The sequence below is a fragment of the Microtus ochrogaster genome, chromosome 1 (genome assembly GCF_000317375.1).
Source record: "Microtus ochrogaster isolate Prairie Vole_2 chromosome 1, MicOch1.0, whole genome shotgun sequence".
Taxonomy (NCBI): Eukaryota; Metazoa; Chordata; class Mammalia; order Rodentia; family Cricetidae; genus Microtus; species Microtus ochrogaster.
The window spans coordinates 36,961,869-36,985,561 of NC_022009.1; the positions used below are offsets into that span (position 1 = coordinate 36,961,869).

The 23,693-nt window shown below is 51.3% G+C and overlaps 1 protein-coding gene across 2 annotated transcripts in view; it reads right to left on the minus strand.

Moving 5' to 3' along the window:
• Ccdc88c (coiled-coil domain containing 88C) overlaps positions 1-23,693 on the minus strand; it is a 127,305-nt gene that overhangs the window by 25,101 nt on the left and 78,511 nt on the right. For both annotated transcript variants that reach the window (XM_013346728.2, XM_026780707.1), the window contains 12 exons: positions 23,170-23,354; positions 19,741-19,878; positions 17,927-18,967; positions 15,344-15,471; positions 14,517-14,658; positions 13,473-13,661; positions 12,077-12,238; positions 10,726-11,003; positions 7,280-7,423; positions 5,129-5,315; positions 3,221-3,366; positions 393-482 (listed from right to left, as the gene is read on the minus strand). In XM_013346728.2, coding sequence (XP_013202182.2) covers positions 393-482; positions 3,221-3,366; positions 5,129-5,315; positions 7,280-7,423; positions 10,726-11,003; positions 12,077-12,238; positions 13,473-13,661; positions 14,517-14,658; positions 15,344-15,471; positions 17,927-18,967; positions 19,741-19,878; positions 23,170-23,354 — 2,830 coding nt within the window. The remainder of the gene's footprint in view (positions 1-392; positions 483-3,220; positions 3,367-5,128; positions 5,316-7,279; positions 7,424-10,725; positions 11,004-12,076; positions 12,239-13,472; positions 13,662-14,516; positions 14,659-15,343; positions 15,472-17,926; positions 18,968-19,740; positions 19,879-23,169; positions 23,355-23,693) is intronic.

Below are 23,693 nucleotides of genomic sequence, written 5' to 3' on the forward strand. Positions count from 1 at the left end.
ACACAGGGAATAAGGCCATTGTATATACCACATGTGATAAGTGTGGGGCCCAGGCAGGGGTTCTGCTCACATCCCTTTCCTTCCCGGGACCCTGGCTGTGCTGCCAACATCATGTTAAACTCCGACAAGCCAACTACGTCATTCAACTTTAATGACTGACTCACAACTTTCTGACTCAGATCAAGGTTCACCCCAGTGTCTCATCAGGGCTGACTGGCACTTGCCACCCCCTCACAGGACCAGCTGGGGTATACAGGGCAGGGCTGAGAGCTCTTACTTCTTTGCCCTAGGCCAGTGGTTCTCCACCTGTGGTCGTGATCCCTTTGGACAACATATCAGATATTTACATTACGGTACTGTACAAGGACTGTGCACCGATAAGATCTACTCACTTCTTTGGAGCAGGGTCATAGAATTTGTACTGATCCATAATTTTTTCTTCCAGTTTTTCCTTGTGTCTCCGTAAAGCATTTAACTTGTCTCTGTGAACAGAGGGACAGGTAACTGATCGATCCAGTTTAAATAAACAAGTGAGAGTACTCAACATCCCAATCTAGATCAGAAATCGGTGTCTGGATTCGGACCTCGGGGGGTTCGATCCTACACTGCTCACCAAATTGGGAATTTAGGGTCAGCAGTACCAGCTATGCATCCAGCCGGCCTTGTTGGCCTACTCCTTTAATCCCAGCACTTGGGAGGTAGAGGTGGGTGGATCTCTGTGAGTTCGAGGCCAGCCTGGTCTACACAGTGAGTTCCAGTCTAGCCAAAGCTTCAAAGTGAGCTCCTATCTCAAAAAATCAAAACAAAAACCCAGCTATTCATCTCTTGGAACACCTGTGATCAGCTAAGAGGGCTTAAGGAAGCAAATCTCTGACCACCTGGGAACTCACGCTCTAAACTCCCATGATTTCCCAGCCAGGCCAAACTGTGCAGGACTCGGTACCACTGGCCTGAGGCAGACACTCTAACGCAGCAATGTCACCAGGCACGTTGGCACTTGAACACTGAGACTGAATGCCAGTGTAGCAAAGGCACCCTGGGGCCTGGTAACAGCTTGTGAGGCTCACTGCTTCCAGAGGACAAGCAAGAAGGCAACAAGCTGAAGGCCACAGACTGGGGACCAATGCAAGCCTGAGCACGCCCTGGGCAGCCAGCCCCAGCAGAGCAGCCATGCAGAAAGCAAGCATCTGGGTATGGTGACCCCTTGAAAAGCCATAAGCTCAGGGGCCAAAGCAAATCTCTGCTTCTAAATGGCAGAAACCGGCTTACGCCAGTTTCAACATCACAGTAGCAACTGGCAGTCCCAGTGCCTCTGCTTCCTGTCTGCCATGCTTGCCGAACTCTGAGGGCCTTCTGTGTGGTCAGCTGGCTCCAAGCCCCCAGCTTCCTCATGGGAAAGTGAGGCCCTAGGCAGTAACTGCTCAGGTTACTTCATTGCTGAAGCAGAGAAGATAACATCTATGTGGAACACTTTCCCAAGAGCCTCACGAAGGCTGCACTCTGGGAAAAGGCAATGAGGTGCACGCTCCTTGGAACAAGCTGAGACGGTGTGCCAATCCACCGGCCTGACACAGACACTAACACAGAAAAAACATTACCAATAATCTCCCTAGGACCAGTCTTCTACGCTGTTTCGTTAGTATCTACCCAACCTCGGCTGGCGACTCTACCACATGGATTACAGAGGGTAAACTTCAAGCAACTGCCACTTAGATCCCAAATTACAGTGTGGGCTGGCACATGAACCATCCTGAAGGAGGTGGCAAGCAGACGCATCAGGCAAAGAGGAGGCAGAGTTACATCAGAGAGAGCTGGGAAAACACCAGGGGTTCAGTGACCACACCTCTCCATAAACACGCCACTTCCTGCCTTTGTTTTGAGACAGGGTCTCTCCCTGTAGCCTCGGCTCTCTTGGAATATGATATGTAGACCAGGCTGGTCTCAAACTTACCAGAAATCCACCTGCCTTTGCCTCCTGAGTGCTGGGATTGAAGCCACGCACCACCATGGCCCACTCTTCTTGTCTCAAGCACATTGAGCCCAGCAGCACAGGGCTTGCCCAAGATGCTGGTCATCGGGAAGGACAGGCATAATATACACAAGCATGGTACGCTCGGATTATCCAAGTGTGGGTTTCCAGCATCACCGTTCTTCCTCACATTCACCACCGCTGACAAGTGACAAGACACGCATCCCTTCGGATGTCCCAGTAGAGCAATGTCTAGCTGAGGGGTCTCACCTACATTCCTGATCACCTGCCACACCCGCCCCTCCCTATCCAACCTGGCCTCTCTCATCTCAGTACCACAAACGGACCCCTCCACGCGCCCGCCCTTCTGTGCCTCTCTAATTCCCATGGGAGGGGACACAACTCTGTTCACACCTGTCACCCCAGGGTTCCAGGCTCCCACGGAGGAGGCTGGGGGGAAAGAGGCATTAAGCAAGGCACGGGACAAACTGACTTACTTGCTACAGTCAGGTGAGATAGAAACTGATTCCCAGTTTTTAATCTGAACTCGATCCCTGAGCTACATCTGGTGCTAGCTGCCTGTTTCTACAAATGAACTCAAGTCCAGAAGTAGAGAGAGAGACACCCCCGCCCCCAGGGGCAGATAATGCTACAGAAAAAGAAAATGAAGGTAGAGGAAATAGTTCAGTTGGTGGAATAACTGCTATGGATGCATGTGAGGACCCGGGTTCGATCCTCAGAACCCATATAAAAAGCCAGACCGAGGGGAGTGCCCTTGTAATCCCAATAGGGAAGAGACGAGACAGGAGGACCCAGGGGGTTCACTGGCCAGCCAGCCAGCCAGCCTGGCCTAATCAGGAAGGTACAGGCTAATGAGAAGCCTTATCCCAAATGACACTCCAGGTGGAACTCTGGCCTACACACACACACACACACACACACACACGTACCCCTTCCCACACGTGTTTTCACAGAGAGAGGGCACCTGGGAGCAGAAAACCTCACACGTGCACAAGTTAACCTCCACCTCTTTCAGAAATCAAGAGCATTCCATAAAATGGTACAGTTCCATCTCCAACCCTCCAACCCTAAAGGCTAGGGGCTGCTCTCTGTCCCGAAAGCAACAGGTGTATTGGGGGAGGAGAAGACAGGACGTCAGGGGACTGAGCTAAGACTGCGTACTGTAGGGCGGAGGACAGTGGCGGGGGGGGGGGGGGGGACCCTCATGGACACGCCCACCGCGGCACTCACATGTACTGTTTCTGCTCCTCGTGGTACTGCTCCTTGTTCTCCATGTTCTGCTCCAGCAGCATCTGGTTCTGCTGGCTCAGCAGCTGGATCTGGCTCAGCAGGTGATGGTTCTCCTCCTCTAAGTTCCCCTTGAGACGGGAGAGCAGCTGAAACACAGACCAAGGCTGTGATGCTATGCTGGGAACCCAGCCTCTCGAGGGAAAGCAACACTGGCACACAGGGCGTCCACCTTGGTGCTGTCTGCACCTGGGAAGGATCAATGAGTCTGGAGCCTGCATTTCCTACGTGCACACCTGGCCCAGCAGCTAGCTGCAGCTCGCGGCTGTTGGGAGCACAGGTGAGCCACTCTAATGGAGGTGTGAAGCCAGACACACAAGTGGGTGCTGAAAACTCAATGTGAAAAAGGGGAATACAAGATTGCATTATGAAATGATATTTTTGATCTATTGGTTCAATAAAATGTTACTGCAATTAATTTTCTGGGGCCAGGGATGTGGTTCAGTGGTAGAGGGCTGCCTGACATCCCAGCACTGAAAAAAGAAAAATTTATTAATCTTGTAAAGAACTGTTTTGAAGGCGGCTACTACACCGTGCTAAATCACACGTGTAGTGTCCATGTATTTCAACTGGAAGCTCTGCTGTGAAAGACAGCCTTTTCTGCCAAGCCAGAGACTAAAGACTGTGGGCCTTCCAAGACATCTAGTGTCTTGTGCCCTAGCAACACAAAAGCAACCTAAGAGTGGCTGTGCCCCAACAAAACTACACTCTCACACGTACTGACAAAAATCTCATATAATTTTCCCTAGCCACAAAATATCATTGTTAGTTTGATTTTTACCTTCAACCATTAAAAATGTCAAGAGCCATTCTTAATCTGTGGGCTGTGTAACTGCAGTTGATAGGGAGACTCTGGCCTGTGCACTGAAGTTCACAGACTTTTGTTTTAGAACAGCACTGTGGTATAAGGGGAAGGCCCAGAAGCGTGGGAAGCAGAAGCGTGGGAAGCAGAGACCAGGCTCCTGTCCATTATGTACCTCACTGAGGATGGAGTGAGCTAATGGGTAAGCCACAGTGAAACTCCCAGCATGCCACAGGAGGGAAACCCTATAAGACCAACTTCACTAATCAAAGGATCAAAGTCTACCTTTTAATTTTCAATTATTTTTTACAACTAATATGTATGTAATGAACAGAACTGGAAGGACAATAGAGGTTAGACCATTTTCTTTGCTAGAACACTTCTTTGAGGTCCAAAGAAATGGCTCAGTTCATAAAAGCACTAGCCATGCAAACCAGCAAGCATGTGCATGCACGCACACGCTCACACACAGACACACAAAAGAATCCTCCTGCAATGGCAGTCTCCAGTGGATATGGGTTCCCTGAGCAGTGACAGCCCTCCCCAAGAGGGCACTGGGCCAGGGTCTCGCTCTCTCATCTTCCATGGGCAGCTCAGATCTGGCTGGGTGATTGGATACTAGCGCCTGGGACTTGTCTCCCAGGGGTGTCTCAGAAATCAGGAGAGAAATCACTTGCTTTCCTCAATCTCTCTCTCTACAGTGGGGTCTATCTGATATTCTATTTGAAGAAGGTCTTTGCTTCCCACAATGGCCATTTCTGACCCAGCTCTATGCCACCAGCAGCTAAATCACTCAGGGGAACGAAGCCAGGCAGCCACACTCAACTCCAGGCCATTTTGCTTGAATAGCTGTCTACCGAAATGAAGAGGCAAAGAAGATGGTGCTGCCATGTTCTGAAGGACTGACAGGAGCCACTGCCAACCTCAGGGAGCAAATGTCAGACAAAGTGGCCTCTGAGATGTCCCTACCCCTGGTGGCGCTCGGGTCTCACCCTGGCTCCAAAGACACCTCCAGCCCCTCACCAGACCTGCCCAAAGCCAAACCTCACCTCACAGTGGTTGTCCAGCTTGGTCAGTGAGATGTCCATGCTCTGGTGCTGCTCCTTAAGCTCGTCAAAGCGCGCCTGCCAGCGGTTCAGCTCCAGCTGGGAGTTGTTCAGGGATGTTTTCAGCTCCTTGGTGTGGGCATGCAGCTCTTCGTATTCCCCTTTCAGCTGGTGGTGCAGGAAACTGACCCTACGGGGAGGAGAGCCACAGGCAAAGGGACTGAAAAGCATTCCAAAGACAGAAAGGCCTGCAGCGGCTATGGTTTCTGTACCCGTTCTGACAGTGGCAGGCTGTGTGAGCTGTTAACTCCTGTGTGTAGCATAAGAATTCTGAACAAAACCGCTGCTTTTCAGCCGTGTTCTCTGGGGCTCTAGGAGGGCACCTCTGATGCCATGCCGGCCGGGGGGGGAGGGGGAGGACAACACGCATGCAGGCTAAGATACTGGCCTAAACAGGACATCAAGGCCAGTAGCCTTCTACATTACAGTTTAGGCGTGCTGGTGTAAGTGGAAAAAAGAGCTATGGGGGAAAAAACCAAAACAACAACAACAACAACAGAAAACATTGGGGAATATTTTTACTCTTAAACACAGCACTCACTCTTCCAAAGGAGAAAGGAAACCAACAGTCCCACTCAGCCAGGACACCTAAGAACCACGTTAACCACCAGCATGAGATGGTAACGCTACAAGTGCAACACTGGTACCTACTTGACAGTAACCAACAGCTCAGCTCTCTAAGTGGACTTAAGAGCCACTCAACAAGAGGGAGATCATGCCTGGTACTGGAAACCTAGCTAAGTAATCAGAGCTAGAGAAATCATGGCTACTGGAGGAGAATCTACAACCAGTAACTTACTAAACCAGCATAATCCCTAATAGCCACCTATAAACAGTTGACCTTGGACCCACAGGTAAGTGTAGTTTCACCCCTCATCAAGGAAACTTCTCTTTGCAACAGAAGCTACGACAGACAACTACAACCGATCAATATGCAGAGACGTGGAGCCCAGTCCCAACATACTTCTACAGACATTCCTACATGTAAGGCTCAGGGAACACTGCAGAAGAGGGGGAAAGATTCTCAGAGGGGCTAGAGGTGGCCCAGGGGTTAAGAGCACTTGACCGCTCTTCCAGGGGTTCTGAGTTCAATTCCCAGCAACCACATGGTGGTTCACAACCATCTATAATAGGATCTGACTGCCTCTTCTTGTGTGCATGAAGGTAGATGACACAAATACATGAATAAATTAAAAAAAAAAGATTCTTAGAGCAGAGGATCGGGGACTTTACTGTGTGAGATTATCCCCTAGAGTATCATCAGAAACTACACCCATGCAGTCTCACCAACACGACTGACTGCCCAGACATGAGCTGAACAAGGAGGACACCAAAGAACATGCCACCCAGCATGGGGACCTCAGGAGACCTCAACCCTACCCAAAGAACTCCAGGCAACTGAGTAGAGCTGGGAGCTGGTGAGGTGGCCCTCCCAGGAAGAGAGCACACCAAATGGTTGTCCAATGCCAAATGTCAGCCCTGAAAACACACATACAAGCCTGTGACTATAGGCAGGCGGGGCTTATCTAACACAGGTGTTTTCTCTGCTAGGCACATGGCTGCCACTCTGCACTCAGGACACCGACCGCATTTCAGCACTGTGCCTGGGTCTGTTTAACACAGCAAGATGAGGGACTCATGCGGCAATTCGGTCCTGGGAAGACTCTGGTCCACAGTGGGAAAGATGTTAGAAAGGAGCTGGTGAACCTGACAACTGGGATATTTTGTGAACGCTGTATATACCCACAAAAGATCCACAAACAGGGGAGAGATGCTGGTTACAGATGTGCATTAGTGACTGGGTGAATCTGCTGAATAAGGAGGACCACCATGGCTCCCGTGGGCTGGGCTGACATCTGAAGACAGCTATGCTATCCAGATACATGACCCTCCCTTCCCTGTACTGGCTGGGCACCACCACCCATGCCACCCCCACTAGCACAGCCCTCTGCTCCTAGCCTGGCCAGCATCACGCAGTCCGTGACAAGGAGTTCACAAGCCTTCCACTAGCAGGTTTTAGTGAGGACTGGTCTGAACAGACTTTTGGGTAGCTGCCACTCCTCCAGGCCCGGGTGGGCGAGCCTGGGTGCTCACCTGTCCAGCTCTACTCGCAGCCTTTGGTTCTCGCTCGTGGCGACGGCGTTGGTCCTCTGTTCCCGCTGCAGAGCCTCCCGCTCGGTGCTCAGCACTTTTTCCAGCTCCTCCAGCTCAGCTTTCTGCTTCTGTAAGTCACCGTGCCTGGTGGAGGAACAGTCATTGGAAGCGCGGCCAGGTTTTACCTTCCACAAGCAACTTACACCCCAGGAGATGGGACAGACCCTCTCAGAAAAATGGGGACTCCTCTGAGACCTCTCTGTGGAGTGAGAGGCCGGACGGCAGGGGATGAATGCTGCCAGAGTGGGGTCTGTCAGTCCCCCAGGGGCCCAGAGTCCTCTTCCATTCTCTGGTCTCTTGGCTTCCCTGTCAGTCTGTCCCTTCTAAAGGTCACCTGAGAGCATAAGGCCCGCACTCTACACCCTTTTAGAGACTCATGTTACAAAGCAGTTCACTAACAACCAGTAGATCTAAAGAAAATCACAAAATAAACTGCTAAATTCCACTGCATGAAACAGCTAACCCCTGCTCACACCTTCCTCACCCTATGGGAGCCCACATCTCTGTTCCCACTGGCATGGGAGGGAGGTTATTGTTGAGGTCTCCCCCCCCCCCCCTTCGGCTTGAACTTTCTTTCTCAATCCTTGCAGGCTTCACAGCTGTCGCTGGGGGGCAGCAGAACACAAGGAGGATCAACAAGCCTTGACTTTTGTCCCTCCCTGCTGATAACCCAGGATCTCCAAGTCCATGAAAGGAGTGGTCTGAGGCACATTGTTCAACCATCTGGCTCAGAAAACCTGGACGCCCCCCAACACACACACACCCCTCTCTTCAGAGTATGTAACATTCTGTTGGTGTCCTTCTGTTGTGGTCTCCAGTCTCCTCTCTAACTTCTACCCCCCACATCAGCTGAGCCTGGGTAAGGGATCTGGTTAGGAGACTCAAAGACAAATGTTTTTAAGGCCATTAGTCAAAGCACAGAGGTGGCCCTACCACACAGCAGGGCACAGAGATAGGATGTGGGGATCTGTCTGGCTTCCAGAGCCAAGTTAGCGACCATGGAAGAATCACCCAATGTTGACAAGTAAAGGCCACAAACTGACCTGCTCTCCTTGTGTGACTTCAGCAAAGCATACAGATCTAGCCTGCTGTGGCCCACAAGCCTATGGAGTCTTGCTTACCAGTGAGTCCTTGACACGACACAGCAAGTATCTGGCAGGAGGCCAATTAAACATCAAATGAAAAGAATCCAGACTTCTGTCACTCTGAAGACTGTGCCTCCAGCCATGTGTCCAACTAGCCAAAGACATAAGTAGCTGACATGCTACACCAAGCCAGAACCTTGACCTTCAGGGTCAGTCTCAACTACAAAAACCTTCCTCCTCTGAATGGGCATTAAGACTCTAAAAAGAGATCTCTGTGAGTTCAAGGCCAACCTGGTCTACAGAGCTAGTTCCAGGACAGGCTCCAAAGCCACAGAGAAACCCTGTCTCGAAAAAAAAAAAAAGACTCAAAGAAGAGGGGAGAGATGGCTCAGTGATTGAGAGCATTGGCTGTTCTTCCAGAGGTCCTGAGTTCAATTCCCAGCAACCACATGGTGGCTCACAACCATCTGTAATGAGATCTGGGCCCTCTTCTAGCCTGCAGGCATACATGGAGGCAGAATGTTGTATACATAATAAATAAATAAAATATTTAAAAAAAACATACAAAAAATCTTTAAAAGACTCTAAGAAGATAATGTTTTATGATGCTTGAGAGCAGAGGTCACACCCATATTACTGCCAATGCTGTGTCCCACTGCATTAGTCTGCCGGGGCATAGCTCCTTCCGGGACAAGACACAGTACCATATGCACAGTATAGGTCCCATAAATGCTGCATATAGTATGGGCTGCAGGGGAACACCAGGGGATAAAGATGCCCAAGGCAGAAGCTGCACCATCCAGTAGTAAGGAAAAGTCACACTGAAGCCAACATCTTGGCAGCCCTGAAGGACAGAGATGGGAGGGAGCTCTAGATGAAGGCAAAGAGGCCATAGTTGATGGGAAAACCCACTGCCGCCACATTCTACCCACAAATACCATCAGCACCCCCACAAGGCTTTTTCTGGCTCGATAACATTTGCAGATCCCTACAATGGAGATTTCTTACACGTCAGCCACTCCTAGCAGACATAACCAATATACTCGGTGCCTAGCTGTTCTGCTGAGGACTGGGCAGAAATGCTGTCAGCGGGGGCACTTTGCTAGTCCAGGAAGGGGGCGCTGGTTCTCTCCTGTCCCAGTCCTGTGGGTTCCTTCTTTGGACAAACCTCCTTCTGATGCATGGCTCACTGATTCTCCAGGCTCCGGAGATAAACCTCCAGGCGGGACTTTAGATACACCTGCTAGGGATTGGGAACCCGTAGTACAGGAGCAGGAGTTCAACAGTGGGTGACCTTAATGACACACACCCCAGGACCTGGGACTGCCAATGGTGAAAAATGAACATGTATGTATTTCAACATAGCTACAGTTTACCTTAAAAAAATAAAAAAGTGACAAATGCAGACGAAAGGACAAAACTGCAGTGTGGGGGGGGGGGGGGGGGGGGGGGGGGCTAGAGCAGTCTCTCTTCCACTCTCTACCTCCCAACTGTGCTAAGATGATAGGAGTGGGATTCCTTTGTGCTCTGCTGTATGCATTCAATATTTAACACAATGGGAGGGTGTGTATATATATATATTTGGTTCTTCGAAACAGGGTTTCTCTGTAGCTTTGGAGTCTGTCCTGGAACTCACTCTGTAGACCAGGCCTGCCTCTGCCTCCCGAGTGCTGGGATTAGAGGCGTGTGCCACCATTGCCCAGCAGATCTGGGTTTTTTTTAAAGCAAGCCCTTTAGACTTAGACTTGGGATAGGCAGTCTAAAGTGTGAATGTGCACAACCCTGCACAGAGGCAGCAGTAGAGGAGAAAAGGCAGGGAGGAAGAAGAAAGAATTCTTGGAGTGAGCTGATCTCCAAGTGTCCACACTGGGTCACCCAGAGTCAGGGTGAGCCATGACACTCCCTTTGCTCCAAAGTCCCCTGCCACAGTTCCCAGCTGGACAGACAAAAATCACATAAAAATTGCTAAAGGTTCTATTTCCTTCCCTTTGGGAAAGCTCAGGTGCACCAACAATGGGAAGCAGCCCGCCAAGAGGAAATGCAGGGGGGGGGGGAGGAGGTGCGTAGAGGCCTCAGGAAAGTCCCAGAAGCTCTGGAACAGCCTAAGGGGCTCAGCACAATAGCTGCCTCTGCCACAGGCTGCATCCCTGCCCCCAGGCTCTACCCCTGCCCTCCCCTGCCCACAGGCTCTACACCTGCCCTCCCCTGCCCCACAAGCTCTACCCTGCCCTCCCCTGCCCACAAGCTCTACCCCTACAGTCCCCTACCCCGTGGGCTTCACTCTTCCCCTCCAGGGCCCACCTCTCCCCAAGTTCCTTATGCTCCAGCTCCAGGTTTCGATGCAGCGTCTTCAGGCAGCTGTGCTGTCGGATGAGGGCCTCATATTCTGAGGACTGGCGCTCGTACAGGGCACCCAGGTGCTCATGGTCCTGCAGCAGGGCCTCATAGGCCATGGCCAGTTGCTCCTGCTGCTTCTGCAGACCCTCGTGTTCAGCCTCCTTGGCCACATGCTGGCTCTGCAGCACTGTGTACTGCGCACCAAGTGCTGCGTTCTGGGAGCTCAGTGTAGAATTCTCCACCTGCAGGAGAGCAGAGCCCTGTGTGTGGTGAGCAGGCCAAGGACTACCAGCCGCAGACGGCACCAGAGGGACCGCAAGGCAGGCCAGGCATGGGCAATGCTTCTAGAACGTGAGGACTTGGCTCTGGAAAGGGTAGGGGTCAGGGAGGGGCAACATAGCAAACACTGGCCATGAAAAGGTTGTCATCCTGAACTATCTCCAGAAATTGTCCGCCTAGCTAAGCCCGTTACAAGTCATTACTGATTATTTTTAAAGCCTGTTTTCTAGACAAGCCAAAAGAAAATCTGTAAGGATAGACTATCAGACCACAATGTCTGTTATTTTTGTTCTGCTAGGGTCCGTACTGAGGACTTTAAACATGCTAAGCATTTTTACTAGTGGTCCGTATCTGAACCCCTGGTGTTTTAGAACATTCTAACATAATCCCAAAACAGAAAACTGAACAGGGGCCAGAATTCCTCTGATATTAAAGGCAGACAAAGACTTTTTCTAAGACAAAACAAAGTAACAAATCAGCATCCTATTTTGTTATTTTAACAAAACAAACCCAACCTCTTTGCCAAATACATTTCCTGTTTATTGTCTGTTCCATACGTAACTTTCCAACTTTTCCCAGAAATTACATTAATGAGCAATTTTTCATTTTCCCACCACCTAATAGCCACAAATAAAACCACATGATACGTGGGCTGCAATGCTGGCTCTACTGGCTGCTTCCAGCAAATGGAAGCTAGATCACAGCCCCACTTCCCCTCTATCAACTTAATACAGCTCTGCCAGGTTGTACAATACAGAAACTGTTTAACCGAGCTTACTTATTTCCAAATCTCTCTTTTGGTGTGTATGTATGTATGTATGGGTACGTGCGCATACGTGTGCACGTCATGTTCACTTGTATAAACTGAAAAGCAAAGAAATGAAGTTTTAGCCAGACAGCCCTAGGCCCAGCTACAGGAAATGTCTCATGAGCCACCCTACTAGCTTCATAGACTCCTGTCTACAACAAGCCTCGAAACAACCACCCAGTCCCCACTGCCTCATGCTTGGCAAGGAACCGCCCTGGGTCCCGTTACCTGCAGCTTTGCGGTCTGGGTCTGCAGTGCGGTGGTGTGTTCCTGCAGGAAGGCGCTCTGCTTCTGTAGGGTCAGGATCTGGCTGCTGAAGGCCACATTCTGAGTCTCCAGATGCTGCAGCTGATCCTTCAGCAGCTGCTTCTCAGCCTGAAGAGCTGCGTTCTAGAGGAGAAGCATGCGCCAGTTACCCATGGCATGACTGGCATGGGCCCTGGGGCTCCTGAACCCTCAACGGTAGATACAGCCCAGAGCTGGGGTTCCTCATGCACAGGAAGTTAACAGCTTTCCTCTTGGAAACAGACAACTAACAGAATTTTCAAAATAGGACACAAGATTACAGGAGTTATCGCTCAGGACCTGAGCACGCGGGCATGCGAGCCACTTTCAGGATTTCATTTGTTTCCTCTGGAATGGAACACCCGAAGAGTCCTTTTCTGTGAGCTGAAGCCACTCCCACTGACCACAGAGCTCAAGCCCTCAGCAATGGCTGTCTTTACATCTGAGACAGCAAATGGAACCGGGTACTTAAGAGTGGGAAACTAAGGTTGGAGGGAGAGTTCACTGGCTAAGAGCACTGGCTGCTCTTCCAGAGCTCCCAGGTTCAATACCCAGCAACCACATGGCAGCTCACAACCACCTCTAACTCCAGTTCCAGGGGATCTGACACCCTCACACAGACACACGTGCAAGGAAGACACCAATGCACACAAAGATAAACTACTTTAAAAAAAGGGTAGGAGACTAACAAAGATCATATGTATCATGTTACCAAGCAGGTTAGGAGCCAGGACGTGGGCTGCAGGCTGGTGCTACCCCTTATTAGCATGTGACTTTGAGAGAACCTCTAATGTTCTGTCTCAGCTTGTTTGTCTATTGAAAAGCATCACAGTGAACTTCAGAATGTCACTGTTGTAAATCAGGGGGACAAGGGGGGCAAGCACGCACTGGAGAGCTTTCTCTGGTAAGGGCCAAGGGTAAATAAATGCAGGTGCGGTGGTCATCTCATCTTGATCCCAACAATGAAGGCTGCCGACGCCGTGGGAAAGCAGCGCAGACCACATGGCAGTCTAAAAGGTGACTGCGTGTCAATAAAGCTTTGTTCAGACACAGCGTGGGCCGTGGTACTGGGAGGTAACTCTGGAAAACATATCACTGTGGGGATAAGGCTGGTGCACAGATTCTAGGTTTGTTACCGCAGCCAGAGAAGTCAGCCCAGGAGACTGGATGCGCCCCCTTGTATATGAAAGGCACCCAAGGGAACAGCCAGGACAGCTGAGAAAGTGTCCTACTAAATCCAATAGCCTCTGTGGCCTCTGCCATGCATATTCTTTGCAGTGGTGATATACTCTCGGGGCTGCTGCTAATAAGATGCTCAGCTCAAGGGCGGCCCACTCACGCTGCGCTCTAGTTCGATGGCCCGGTCCTTTACACGGAGAAGCTCCATGGTGGCCTCTTTGTGGCTGGGCTCCCAGGCCTCTTTTTCTTGGGGACTGGTGACCACCTTGCCCATAGGGAGCTTCAGCACATCCTGTGCCTGTGTTCTGTCCTCCTGGGTCTGCCTGAGCTGCTCACGTTCGTCCTTTACCTGCAAGCAGCATTGGAAAGCATACTCAGGCAGGAAGCAGCCAGCGAGAGCCCCACTAGTAGGTAGGGAGGGACCCCTCACCAAAGCCTCAGACACCCACCCACTCATTACACGAGGAGGGACAGGCCAGATGCTCTCCTTTGCCATGTGTTTCCCCAGAGAGGACATGAAAGGTGGGGACGTGAACCTATGCCCGTCTTAGCCCCCACCTTAGCTACATGACTGGCAGGTTCTGTTGCTTGCCTGGGCCTCCAGTCTACACCACACAACAAAACCGGGCATAGATAGTCACACATCTCACAAGGGCCTTGCCAGCTCTGTGTCTGCCTGACTTCAAATCCCAAGTCAGCTCTGTAACCAGGGAATGTGCCACATGTCTAAAAAGGGAAACGGTAACACGTGGCACCGGCCCACCCATACACAGATGGAGATAGAATACACAAGTGTGTGTATGTGGAGCTTCTTATTGACATGTGTGGAAGATGTGAATGAGGGAAGCATATTTATATGCATGTAGACTGTGCACATGTCGCCTGTATGTATGGGAATGTGTTCTTGAATGTGTCCAAGAGTTGACACACATATTCATACAAGGTCCTGTCCCATCTAAAGGGCCTCTGAGTCTGCAGGGCTCTGCTTGGCACTCTGGGCTGTTTCAAGTTCCCACACCTTATCAGGAGGTGTGGAACTGCCCTGAGCCACAGCCTCCTCCCTACCATGCATCTGGCTGTTGTGCCAGCTCCTATACCCTGAGGTGGGCACCCTCAGGAGCCTACTGCTCATCCTCATGTGTCCCAGGACACTGCCCTGGTTGTCACAGAGGCCTGACAGGTAGGACCTCAGCCTGGTCCTTACCAGCTGCAGTTCAATCTGCAGTTGGCGATTCAAGCTTTCTTTCTCTTCCACCTGGGCCTCCAAAAACACAATCTTTTCTTCTTTCATGGCCAGTGTTGTCTTCAAGGCCGATTCACTTTTGCTTTCCAAAATCTTGCATTTTCTGAAAATACAAAGATACAATAGTACAGTTTTCATGCTACTTCACCCCAATCTCATCTCCATGTGGCCTGCGCACACCATTCCCATTTATATGCCACTTGTAGAAGGTGTCACAGGGACCTAGGGCCCTGCCCGGGGTTCCCGGCTGACATGTCCATACCGCTACACTTGGCAGCTACTCCTTGAAGAGGTATGCTATCACAGCCACTTTACAGATGGCTTTCTACCCATCTCAGCAAACACCAGCAATCGGTCCAAGGTCACAAAGCTAGGGCATGGCAGCTCTGCAGCCTCCCGCTGCACCAGACATGTCAAAGCAGGCATGTGAGTCTTGGTGCTTACAAATCCAGAAAAGTCAAGTTATTCAGGAAGGCATGGCTAGGAGAAAAGCTGCAGTCATTCATTAGGAGTTGTGGCTCTCCCCAGCTGCCGTCAGTGCAGAGCCTGTCAAACATGCAAGAGGCCCCGGGGCTCACTTCCAGCACCACAGCTATTTACCACACACAACAATCTCCTTCCGTGCCTCCTTGAGACTCTCTAGGGACAAGACCTGAACTAAGGACAGACACAAGGGTCACGTGATACAGTGACTTCAGCAGTGAAGAATAGATCTCGGCTCCGGTTGAGATCCGGGAGCTCAGAGTCATCGGAGAGCACAGTACTAGCATGCAGGGGACTGTCCTTACGTGTCACTGTGACTACTATCCTCCTGCAGCAGCAGCTCCTTGCTGAGGCCAACCTTCTCCAGCTCTTGGCTCAGTTTGTCCAGTTCGCTGGTCAGCTGCTGGCTCTTCAATTTTTCCAGCACCAGGTCCTATGAGACAGGATAATACCACTGTGGACAGGAGTCTGGCAGAGGCATGGCAGGGAGGCTAGGGCTTCATGATGGTGTCATCTCTTCCCCAAACCTGGCTGTTTCAGATGTTACAGGCAAGCAAGCAAGGTGACAAGGTGGTCAACTCCAGGATGCTCCATCAAAAGAAAAGGGACAAACACCCTTTCCCAGCTTTCTCGGTGCTAGAAACAACAGACCACACAGCAACATAGGATGGATCCAAAATGTTCTCCTTCTCCAAAACAGGTCAGAAATATTCCACTATGCTGACTTTTAGTAGCGAGAATGATCTCTACTAATATGATTGACTTTTTAAATTATAAATTTAGCAAGTAATTAAACACTCAATAGTGACAGTGAGAAATAAGCAAGGAGAGAAAGATGGTTTGTTACCATAACTCAGGATGGTCTTGCTGTGTAGCTGAGGCTGATCCTGAACTTCTGATCTTGTCTCTCCAAGTACTAGGTGTACACCACTATGCCTGATTTTACACTGTGGTTTCAACCTAGGGCTCCGTGCATGCTAGGTGAGCAGGCACCCAACCAAGCCACCTGTCTCCACACCCAAAGGAGTTTATTTTAAACCTTGGCTTTGGTTAACTTTTCAGAATGTGGGCGATGAGCCCAAGGTTCATATGCTCGACCCATTTTGCTTTCATCCCCACATATATCTCTGAGAGTAGCTATTGCCTCCAGCCTGGGGCCACAGCTAACCCTCCTATCAAATCATAGGCAGGATGGTATCCTCACCACCAAATTTCCCGGCCATGCTAGCAGCTGATACCAGGCGAGCAGCTCTGGCCATGAGTTGTGGGTTAGAGCAACATGAATCAGCCCCTGGATGAAGCAGAGACAAGCTGGCATGTGTTTTCCGGCAGCCTTCTAACCTACCACGGTCACTGCTAAAGCCCAGTGCTGATATGGTGGAGCTCTAGGTCAAAGCTGCAGCTGGGCCCTTGGGAGGCTGAGACAGGAGGATCAAGATTTCAAGGCTAGCCTGGGCTATACAAGGATCTAAGACTAGCCTGAGCTATAAAGCAAGATTCTGTATTCAAAAATAAAAACAAAAGCAGAACAGCATCCGGGATGGCTAAGTCCCATGTCAGATGTCCGACTGCTTCAGGACTGTCCTGTGGTGGTGAGAGGGACGTGCATCTGTGTGACAAGCCCTGGGAAGTTGGTAACGCCAGTACAGCCCGCATTGCCTCACTGTACAGACATGGCTGTGGGAGGCATGCAGGGCTTGTGTTCCTCCCTGGCTCAACCTATGTTATCAAGGCTCTGGGCTCACTCTGAAGTCACTTCCCTTCTCACTAGGCACACAGCCCCCTGCAGCCACCTCCAGCTGAGCTCCAGAGTGTCAGGCTTTCTCGTTGATCTCTTCCTTATCTACCTGGCACACACTGATGAGCCAGAAAGACAGTCCACTAGGGGATGGTTTAGTTCTAAGCTAGAAGGAGCCAGGCACCCAATCAGTGAACGGCAGCTACCTGGAACTGAGCTGAGCTAAGCCTGCGGGTTGGACCACTCTCTACTAGAGCACACCACGATGAACACACCAACAGCCCAAGAAAAGGTATCAAGGGCAGCAGAACAGATGCCCAGGAAGCAGAAGGTACAAGAGGCTAACACACTCACACGCTTTGATCCCATCACTCTACTTCTAGAAACATATCCTTTAAAAAAGTGTCCAATATGTTCGTGAAGTGACAGGAACGTCTAGTACCATGGAAGCAGTAAGAATATGTGGAAACCGGAAGACATCTTGAGAGAGTCCGTTCTGTCCTTCCATCATTTGGGTTTTGGGGATCAAATTCAGATCGTCAGGCTTGTTGGCAAACAAGTGACACACATACGCGTTCACACACACACACACACACACACACCAAATGAATGAATGAATAAATGAATGAATGTAAGAAAACCATCACCTAAAACCTGAAACTTATTTCATGTGGAAAAACATAATTAAAAAAAAAAGCTTAGCCATATGTAGTCTGGCATGGAGCAGCCCTATGATACATGACTGATTCATGATTCTCTTTAATTTATGGTCAATTTTGGGGAATCCTGGTTTTATCCCAGGCTAGCAGTATACACAGTTTAATACTGTCTCTCAATGCTGGGCAAAGGCAGTGAGCTAGAGCTCTGAATTGCAGGCACTCCAGAATGCCGTGTGCCTAAGCTTATGTGCAGAAGATGCGGGGTGTTAAGTGCATCTTCCACTTACAGAATCCGATCTATAGTGAGTGACAGGGACACAACCCACGGTGAGTGAAGGAGCGCACAGGCACGGGGGCACAGAGTAAGAGGAAAGCATTCCCAGGGGGTTGTTAATGAGCTTCCCCCAGGCTGACTGAGCTACCTTAACCTCACACACCAAGGTCCCCCTTCATTCCAGAACCTCCCATCCTGGAAACAGGCGGAGACTCACCTCTCTCAGGGTGGTCAGCGTCTTCGTGTGCACAGTGACCTGCTTGGTGAGGTCCCTGTTGTCCTTCTCCAGCTCCTTCAGCTTGCTGGCTGCATCCCGGCAGCGTGCCAGCTCTTTGTCCAGCGCACGGCTCTCCTTCTCGGCTGCTGACAGTTTGGCGGCACTGTCATCCAGGACAGCATCCTTGAGCTCCACCTGCTGCCACAGCCGCCTGGTCTCCTTCTCCAGCAGTTTCTTGTCCTTCTCCAGTTGGGCCACCTCCTGCTCCAGGGCCTTCCTGTCCTTCTCCGCCCCCTCAAGCTGCTTGTTGGTGAGCTGCAGAGTCTCCAAGTCTCGCTTCAGAGACTGGCGCTCGGCCTCCAGCTCGCCCAGCTCCCTCTCGAGGGCCTGGGACTTGTGGCTGCTGCTTTCTAGGCTGTGCTGCAGCCGCAGGTTCTCGGCGCTCACGCTCTGGTAGCTGAGTTCCAGGCGCTCTGAATTCTTGCTTAAAGTCTTCAGCAGCTCCACACTCCTGCGCAGCTCCTCCTTCTCCTGCTCCAGCTGCTGGTTCTCCGTCTCGATCTGTGCCATCTTGGCGCTGGTGAAGCGCATGGCCTCCACCATCTTTCGCAGCTCCAGGTTCTCCTGATCCAGCTGCTTGTTGTCCCGTTCCAGGCCCTCGAGCTGCACAGACACATTCTGCAGGGTGTCTAAGGACTTTCTCAGCGTTCGGTTCTCCAGCTCCAGACCCTCGACCTTCTCAGTGACTGTCTTCAGGGAGGTCACGTTCTTGGCCAGCTGCTCATTCTCCTTCTCCAGACGGTGCAGTTCCTTCTCCAGCACCTCTGCCCGCTCTCCCTTCTCCTTGGCCTCCTCCAGGTCTCTGTGCAGCTGCTTCTTCTCTAGCTCCAGTTGGCTGACCTTGCTGCCAGCCTCAGTCACAGCCTGGTGGAGGGCTCTGTTTTCCTTCTCCACATCCTTCATGCCGCTGACCTGTGGCCTCTCCCGCAGTGACCACACAGCCTGGTGGAGGTGGCCCTTCTCCTGCTCCAGGTCCTTGATCTATAAGCAAACACATTAGGTATGACCCAGGCTGCTGCAGGAACCCACACCAGTGATCTGGGTTCACACAGGAACTGCCAAGTAGAAGTCTTCAATAGCACTCTACGGTGCACCCAAACACATCCATGGCTCATCAAAACACACTCAACGCAGTGAGCATGGCCTTAAACCTAAATGACATGTCTCTTTCTCAAAAGTGTTAGTGATTCCCTTGGTCATGGTCAGCAGAACCCAGTAGATATCCTAGCTGCCTCTATGGCGTTCTCTTGGGCAACACCCTTCTGTTGTCCAGTTTCTTCCTACCATGGATACACTGGACAGGCTGCTGCTTCCTGTGCCTTGGTCCCTTCCCTGTGTCTTCTCTTCACTGACCTCAGTGCCCCAAGGGACCTAGCACAATGGCTCTAAAGAGCCGCTGTACTTGCTTGGCTGTGAGTGAGTTTCCTGGAAGTGTGCTGTGTGGGGTACCAAGCCTTCAAGATCCAGTTTCCCTGACCTCCCTTAATGATGGGCTGTACCTGGAAACTGTAATGAACCATTTCTTCTTCTACACGACTTTAGGTCATGGTGTCTGTCACAGCCACAGAAAGAAACGAGAACGTTTGTGTCGGGAACGCTAGTCTTTTCTTTCCCAGAGTCCAAACGAACAACTGTCGGAAGACACTGCCAAGTGTCCATCCCAGGCGGGGGAGGGTGGAGACACGGCCATATCCCTCAGCGCCTCTCCTGCTAGCACGAGCACATGAGGAGGTGATGACGACGACAATGCCTACCTGCCTGGCCTTGTCAGCCTTCAGGACCTCCATGTCACTCTGCAGCTGCTCCTTCTCCCGGATCAGCTCCTCGCTCAGAGTCTCCAGGTCTTGGCTGCTCTGCTTTTCTCTCTCCAGCTGTGTTTGCAACTTTTCAATCTGCAGATTAAAAGATCCAGCCTGTGACAGTCAGCCTAACTCAAGCGAGCTGTGTTTGGACAGACAGACAGAGCCTTCGCTGCCCAGGCTATCCCCACAGGCCCTTGAGAAAAAAAGGTACCAGTGTTATTTTGCAGCAAAGTCTCTCCCCCCCCCCCAGTCATGGACTTGACATGACCTGCACTTCCTGCTCGGGATAAGAGAAGTTACTTGGCAGAGCCCTGCCCTTGTCTGTCCCAGGTTACCCATGTGGCTTTGTGTCTAATCTACCCCATATCTTGCTTTTTTTTCTTGACCTCATCTACTTCCACTGTGTCAGACCACATCTCCCAAACACCCAGTGCCAGATTCCCCACAAGTACTGTATGGTTCCCCTTCCCCTCCTTATGCTTGGTGAAAGCTCCTGGACGCTTAGGTTTTATCTTCCTAGGTAAACCTATCATCAAACCCCGCCCCTTCTGCCCACGCTACTCACACCCACACACTTCATGGCTGCTGCCCCAGACCAAACTGCACTGTTCTGCCTAGACATTATCTTCCTATTACTTCCTGCCAACACCAGGCTCTGACAGAGGCACCCACAGGTACCCAAGCTCCCGAGAGCACGAGTTATCTGGATACGAGTTCTCCACATCTTCCAGCATCTGGGTGCCCGTGAGGACTCAGGACCTGACTCAGCAGGGCTGGCAATCCTGTTCTCTGGAGATACTCAAGCTAGTCTACTCTGCTGAGGCTTCAAGCCCAGGCTGTCTCTTCTTGCTGTCACCAACTATATTCAGCATGGGACACAGATGCTGGCCTCAGAGGGGCAAAGCAAACCTGTCCCCCCTACTGATGATGTGACTTCGAGTGAGTGCCTGACCATTCATCAGGGCCAGACACACTCATGATGCTCAGTGACCACATCTGCCACATCACAGGTAGCTGACCCTCCCTGGAGACTGCAGGGCCCACGCCCAGTTTCTGACGGGTCTGGGGATCTGCATTTTATGTCATCTTAGTGTGCCTCAGGCTGCTGGTTGGGGGCCACTGCTCTAAAAGCGATGCTGAGAAGCATCGGAAGCTCAGGCCATCATTCAATCTGAACCTTGAAGGTAGAACCAGGGAAGCCCAGTGACCCTGGGAGCACAGGGGCTGAGCTGCGGCTCTCCCTTAGCTTGTGGTGTTGTACGGACAAAGGTTCAAGATCCCACAGCTCTGAGAATCCTTGTCTATAAGAACTCTGCAATCTCTCCTTCTTGAGGTGCCATCCAGCCTTCTGACCTCATAGTTTGGGGTACCATGATAACTTCCTTAGGAGAAACTGGGGTCGGGTCCACCAGCAAGAAAGGCAGGGCCAGTGGGGTGTGCATGCATCATGGTTGTTAAGAGTCCCAGCATGGGACCCTAGGGCAGGTGACTCATCCAGCCATGTAGGTCACGGCTTTCCAGAGGATGCTACAATGTGCCACATACAGGTCTTTTCCAAAATCAAGACCACCTATCTCACCCGAGACCTGACACACAGAAGGGAGGCCTAGTTGGCTCAACACAGAACATGCTATGGGGCCAGATATGAGAAGAAGTGGGGTCTGTTATGGAAGAGTACTGGCCCACGGGGGTCAGTGTGGCCTAACACCTTTAAGAAGGGCTGGACACATGTCCCTCTATGCAAACTTCCAAGCCTGTGGGATGAGGCCCCCAGCTCTGCCCTGAGCTATGATGAATACCATACCTTCTGGCCTTCATCTCACCACGCCCCCCCCCCACGCAAATATGCTCGACCCCACTCCTAGAGAGCTATGCCAGTCTTTGGGTCTGATGCTGCCACTGCTATCTAAACATGGGATTTTCCTGGGTCCTGCTTAGCTGCTCTGGGGTCACCTCCATCTTTTTCCTTCTTGGTTCTCTGTCCCACATTCTATTGCTCACTAAAGACAAGCAAACCCCTCCACCCCCCAGCAAGCTGGCTAGGCTGGGTTGAAAGCTAACTACAGGCTTGTGAGCTTGAGAAAGCTTCTGTCCTTACTGTTGGGGCTCAGACTTCAGACAGCTGCTCCTGACTTCTCCTAATGGCCCCAAAGCAAGCGTGGCCCTCTTCCTCTGATAATACGGAATCTTTTCCTATTTGGCTACAGGAACTGCACCTCCGTGACACTGGTATAAAGTTGCACAAAGACTGGAGGGAGGCAGTGTCTCAAGGACCCAGCAGGGAAACTGCAAGGACTCTAGTGAGCCCTGCCACACAGAGGATGACTGGGGGGGGGGGGGGGGCTGAGCTGGTTGAGTGTGGCCGCTTACTGGTGCTCAAGTGCTTACTCACCAAACACAGGGAACTAGGACCAAATGATGGTCAGAGCTGTATAAAAAGACGGAAACGGCTCCTCTACGGCTGGGCAGACTGCTGTCAGACACACTCTATAGGCAGGACACAGGACAACTCTGGTCTGGGAGAAGCAACCCCCCTTCTAGTGTCCCATTAGTCCCTAACTACTGAGAACTCTGTGGGACGTCACGGCTTTCCTGGGACCACACAGGACAGGACTGGTAAGAGTCAAAGGGCTCAGGGAAAGTAGAAGCTAGGACTGGACATGGGCAGGAGCTGGTGGCAGTGTCCACTGCTTGTGTTTATATACAAAGGATAGTCTATAGAACAGAGGTTACCCACGCTGTCCCTATAGCCCAGTAAGAAGATAGCCCGGGCTTTCCTGAGAACCCACAGAGTGGGAAGGTCTCATCTTCTTTTATGTCAGCTCTTTTTCATTCTATTCAACACTGAATGCCCATTTATAAGGACATTCCCTGCCTTGGGACCACAAAAACCCAAGAGACCAAACCATGTGTTCACTTCTCCCCTTTTCTTTGCACCACAAGACAAGGCATGAGAGAGGGGTGTCTCTTGTTCTCTAAAGGAAGAACAAATCACTTGGCAACTAAAATGTCACATGACAATCGTACTTCAAAGGACCATGAGGGTAAATGCAGCTAGATGGTTCCATGAAGGTCCTTTTCACAGCGGGAGGGTTTGGGCCAAGCCCTATGCGGAGGAGAGAAGCAGCAGAGGCCGGATTCCTGGAGACTGGTCTCCTGTCAGCAACCTTGCTCCCCTCCCTCCACCACACCAGGTGCCTTATATGGGACTAAGGAGCAAATCAAGAGAACACAGACATGAGACACAGTTCCTAGGAGAGCCACCAGTAAGGGAATGATCGCTGTCTCCCTGGAGCCTGGCAGTGGGTGTGTTAAAGGCCCAGAGGCATGCCATCTCCTGCATCACACACTGCGTGCCCCATGCCTGCCCAGGAAGGTCACCTTCTTGCTAAGCTGCTGGTTCTCCTTCTCCAGCTCCCCACATTTGAGGCTGCTCTCCTCCAGCGCCAGTGACGCGTCCCGCAGCCCCTGGATGGTACTCTGGAGGCTCTGGTTCTCCTTCTCCAGCTTTAGGATGCGGCTCGAGGCACACTCGTTCAGCTCGAACACGAAGGACTTCCTGGAGGCTGAAGTGCCGAGTCAGTCAGGGTCTAGCATTTCGGGAACCCCTGCTTCCACCCTCTGACACAAGCCGAGCCCCAAGAACAAGGCATTCCTCTTGTTCTCCGTTCTCATCCAATTGGAAATGCTGCTTCAGGGTCTAAGAGTGAGGCCTCTCCACTCAATCTAGAGCTTGAGGAAAAACTGGATTACACTGGAGGCGCCAATCGTGGAAATGACGGGAAGCTGGGTCACCACGCTGCTCACTCAACTGACTCAAAGGCTACAGGCATTTTAGGTGCCCACTCCAGGAGCAGTGGGCATCTTGGCTGCTCAGCAGGGAGGGCAGAGTAACCAGCTGACTA